Raw genomic sequence first — 4,797 nt, forward strand, 5'->3', positions numbered from 1 at the left:
ATAAAACATATTATTAATAACATCAGCATCGTTCAAGCAAGAAGAAATGATGATGATGATGAGTCTCACCTCTTACTCCAACATAGGGTTGGTAATGACGGAGTTATCTTAAGATATTTGTAAGCAATAGCCAAAGAAAATCACGAAGTGGTGATATCATAGTGACCCTTCATGAAAAAGATCAGTCAGCTCTCTTTTCCTTGCGTTTAGCGGTTACCACAGGGGGTCCACGACAGCCCGAGCGGTAGCGGCGGTTAGAAAATCGGCCCATGAGCGCCAGGGCTGACCTCTACGACGGCGTGGGTTCGAATCCCAACCGAGACCGGACCCTCCCCTGTACGAGAGGGTTGACTATCCACGTACAACAGGGAAACAAGTCTCGTAAGCCCTTAACGGGCAGGCATGACCAAGAGGTCGTTATGCCAAGCAGAAGAAGAAGAGTGTTTTTTATATTCTACAAACTGTCTGATGCTAACTTTGTTCGACTGCGTATAATTTATTCTAAGGAAGGAGTACACCTCATACTCTTCAAATGATATAATATTGTTTTTCTGATCTCATTTTTTTTTGTACGCTAGCAAAATGTCGTTGAATATATATCGGGTCAGATTTAGCATGTTTAAAAAAAAATTAAAATATAAAATTAAATCCAGAACAGTTATTTAAAAGAAATAGGTTTATTTGTTACTTTATCGAGTTGAGTTGTGATAAAGAATATAATAACCAACTTATACCTTTACACTGGATGACAAGCGATCATTTTACCGAAAACTTTGCAGCCACTGCTTACATCCTCCGCCTTACCACTCGCCAGGAATGCAGAACTTAAAGGTACAACCAGCGTTCTTGCCATCATCCGAGCAGAGACAAGTGTTGCACTGGTACTTGAATGACGATCGTGGCGTGCAGCTGAATCCGGGTGTGCCAGGGGCGACCTCTGACTGTGGCAAGTCACCGGATGTTTGTCGTTTGTGCTGTACCTTTCCGGTATTGGGCAGGCATGCCATCAGAGTGCAGGCAGCTTGTCCATTTTCATCACAGAAGCAGTTGTTACATCCATCGTCGGACTTAAAAGTTGTTCCGGGAGTACAATTGATTTCCTTGACTTGTCTACGTTGTCGCTGTCCTTCGGTATCGGGAGTGAGGCTAGCGTCGTTTGACGACTTTTGGGTCTGCTGTAGCTGTTTGTAGAGCTCGCTATCTTTCCTTATACATGCCTTCCGAGTGCAAGCAGCGCGTCCATCTTCATTGCAGTAGCAAGTATTACAATCATCGGCGTCTCTGAACGTCGTACCAGGGGTGCACTTTTGCATACCCGGGAACTCATTGACTTGCCTACGTTCCAGCCGGCTACGGAACGCCGATACATCGGATGAGGCACAGAACTTCAGCGAGCAGGCAGCACGTCCCTGGGCATCGCAGTAGCAGGTGTTACAGCCATCTTCGGCCATGAACGTCGTTCCAGGGGTACATTTCGGTCCAGCTGGCGACTCCGGGGTTTCCCTTCTAAATCTGAGGAGTTCCGCGCCTTCCAGCGGCTCGCACATAACCCGCGTACAGGCGGCGCGTCCATCTTCATTGCAGTGACAAGTGTTACATCCATCATCGGCCATAAACGTCGATCCAGGTGTACACTTGGTTTCCTTCACTTGTCTACGTTGCAGCCGGCTACGGAACGCCGATACATCGGATGAGGCACAGAACTTCAGCGAGCAGGCAGCACGTCCCTGTGCATCGCAGTAGCAGGTGTTACAACCATCTTCGGCCTGGAACGTCGTTCCAGGAGTACATTTCGGTCCAGCAGGCGACTCCGGGGTTTCCCTTCTAAATCTGAGTAGTTCCGCGCCTTCCAGCGGCTCGCACATAACCCGCGTACAGGCGGCGCGTCCATCTTCATTGCAGTGACAAGTGTTACATCCATCATCGGCCATAAACGTCGATCCGGGGGTGCATTTTGCAGTGCCAGCCGCACGCTTCTCTCGTGGCGGGCAAACTCGTCGGGTGCAGAACCAACCAATACCATTGTTTGCACACCGACATCGATTGCATTCCTGGGAAGAAATTAAAATGTGGTAAGTAAGCCTGCACTCCGCAATGAATACCATACGGTTGTTAGCGTTGAGCATACCTGCATCTTTATCTCGTTAGGTGTACAAACTTGCCCATTGGTTTGCAGATGCACCTCATCCTTCTCGTCCGCAGACGACAGTGATTCGCCGTTCGGAACCGGTTCCGTGCGGACTTGCGCATCGTCCGATAGTTCATTCGGGGGACACATCTTGCGCGTGCAGGCTTTCTGACCAGTGTTACTGCACCGACATTTGTTGCAATCTTCCATGAACGTCGTGCCGGGGACGCACTTTTCTTCGCACAGCGCTGGAAAAAGGGCAAAGAAAACGAAACCGATCAAGAATCACGTCAAAACATTGTCTACCAAGAGCGGCCAAACTCGGCCGAAACGAGAAACGAGATGCCTTATCACCGGATGATGCTCGAACTAGATTCATTCGGATTCCACGTTGTCGATTGTTTGACATTTGCCAAGCCACCGGGAAAGTGGAATGCGCACTCGCAGGAAAGCATGGCGCTGATAAAGCGCAGAAGCATAAGATTATCATATCAGCCGTTTGAACCCCCGGGCAGGAGAAGACCACCACCTAATGGAGTGTTGGGGCGGATGGCGTTGCGACAAGCGACGCTAAGCGAGCAATCAGACACGCGGTCGTCGGATCGATTGGAATCAATCGTCAAGATCACGTTGCTCGCCAACCGCCGATGCAATACGTGCGATTTCGATCGCCAGAATCGCGGTCGCTAGGTTCACACACCGAACATCGGCGCTCAATTGGTGGAAGGGGTTCGGAGAAATTAAATTAACCCCAACGAACCCTTACGATTTGGCTCGATGAGAATCGTGCTGCTTTTACTTGGCAAGCGGATCACGAAACTGTACCAACAGCGCAAAACGAGGCATATAAACAGCAAAAGAGTTTGATTTTGTCCCCGAAAATGCACAAACATGAGTTCAAGGTTTTGGGAAGAAAATTCCTATACATTGCATTACCACCGGAAACGACCACCGCCGGCGGGGTCCAAAAATGTCGGGACACAAAATGTTGACCAGCACGGGTATTTACATAAGACCAAAGCCTCGGTCTGTGTCAAGCCTGAACCCCGGCTTATCGCGAATAGCATACAACCTCGGAACCATCGGCTGGCAACTCTGCGACACCATCTGCACCACAGCACAATGCGTCGCCTCGAAATCATCGGCTTTAAAAACGCAATTGGGCACGAGATAGTCAAGCCAGGGCTGTAGTTCCGGAGTTCAAGGTAGCACTGATACGAGAGCCCGTCAGTCAGACATCGAGGATGTCGGCAAAATTAAACAGAGGAAAAAAACCCCACACAATCCGTCAATCCGAAACTAAGTACAATTCATATGTTTGCAGATGGGTAGCGGGGAGAGCAAAAAATAAAGCCCATTAAACGATGGCGTCATCTTCAGCAATGGACCAGCGGACCGTGGGTTATATTGTAACCTCACTCTCTTTCTCTCATTTGTAAACAAGATTTTTAATTCCCTGTTTTTTCCTATTTCCTAAGCGTTTGTGCTTTGCAAAACACAACGTGGTTGAATATTGCACAAAGAGATTGAAATATCAGTTGAAGCGATTTGGTTTTTGCCATTCGTACTAGAACTGACATCGATAAGAGAATTTAACGGCGTACTCTTGACATACACATTAAAACCTTGACAAACAAATTAAACATTATTATTTCTATGTATAGATTGAAAAAAAAATTGACATTTTTCTAAGATAAGGGTTTATTGTAATATTATTGAAATCATCTTGTAATGTACCAAATGTAAATTGTAAAATATTTCAAAAAACATAGTTTTAAAAAATGAGGTTCTATTATGCGACGTTTGAAAAAATTGTCGTAGACTTTAAACTGAACTTTGCTTGAGAAGAGTGCGTTTGTGAAGCTACTTTATCCATAGTTTCCTTCTTGTACATAATAAGGAAAAATGAACTGAAGATCATCACATCATCAGAATTCTTACAGTCAATTTACTTACCTCCAACAACCAACGTTGCCAAAATCAGAATAGGAATCTTCATCGTGTGTGGTGTAATACTCGTCGTTTAAACTTCAGAATATCCGCCAAATACGAGTAACTGCACGGGACAAGACCGATTCACTTCCCGGGTGTCAGCTTCCAGATTTCAATTTACTTCGATGCACGATCCGTTTGAGGCCAGCGAAATGCGGAAAAACTTTTAACTACAAGTTTGGCTTTCGATCCAGTCGACCGTTCTCGTCGAAATGCCGGCCGCAGTTCCGGTTGCAGTTCGAGATGATCGATCGATCGAGTGGTGATCGATGATTTTGGAGGAAGCTTAACACTCACACTAACTGGCCGGGACTTAAATGGAGTTCACAAAACCTGATGATTGGAAAATGGTAGTCCCCTCCCTTGGTCGGAGGATTCTATCGGCGCACTCCAGCGGACTGACCGACCGTCCGTTGTGTCACTATCTCGGTGGACTTACACTGTCCGGAAGCGTTCGACAAGAAGACGCAGAAGATTGTCTGTTTAAATTTCATGCACTCACACGGAACCGGATTCGACCGTATGTGTACATATATGTCAGCGCTTTACCGTCTGTTGCAGGGCCAGACCGTGTCTTCGCTTTCGCACTGCGCCCGTTCAACTGATTCGCCGATCGGTGCCGGGCGGTTCATTTAAATACTGTATCAACTCCATTATACTGTTGACGACCACGGCGC

The 4,797-nt window shown here is 46.9% G+C and overlaps 1 protein-coding gene across 1 annotated transcript; it reads right to left on the reverse strand.

The window, feature by feature from the left end:
* Positions 1–683: 683 nt before the first annotated feature.
* LOC131260235 (kielin/chordin-like protein) lies at positions 684–4,202 on the reverse strand. Its single transcript, XM_058261926.1, has 3 exons — positions 4,085–4,202; positions 2,129–2,376; positions 684–2,051 (listed from the first exon to the last, which is right to left on the reverse strand). The coding sequence occupies exons 1-3, from the start codon at positions 4,125–4,127 to the stop codon at positions 801–803; spliced, it is 1,542 nt and encodes a 513-aa protein (XP_058117909.1). The 5' UTR covers positions 4,128–4,202; the 3' UTR covers positions 684–800.
* Between the last annotated feature and the right edge of the window lie 595 nt (positions 4,203–4,797).

This window comes from Anopheles coustani, chromosome 3 (assembly GCF_943734705.1).
Source record: "Anopheles coustani chromosome 3, idAnoCousDA_361_x.2, whole genome shotgun sequence".
NCBI lineage: Eukaryota > Metazoa > Arthropoda > Insecta > Diptera > Culicidae > Anopheles > Anopheles coustani.

Excerpts from the sequence above, each read along its gene's own strand:
- LOC131260235 (XM_058261926.1), bottom strand. The coding sequence starts at position 4,127 with ATGAAGATTCCTATTCTGATTTTGGCAACGTTGGTTGTTGGAG. Across the intron at positions 2,377-4,084 it reads GGCAACGTTGGTTGTTGGAG|CGCTGTGCGAAGAAAAGTGC; the intron begins GTAAGTAAATTG and ends CCCTTTTTCCAG. Across the intron at positions 2,052-2,128 it reads CTAACGAGATAAAGATGCAG|GAATGCAATCGATGTCGGTG; the intron begins GTATGCTCAACG and ends ATTTCTTCCCAG.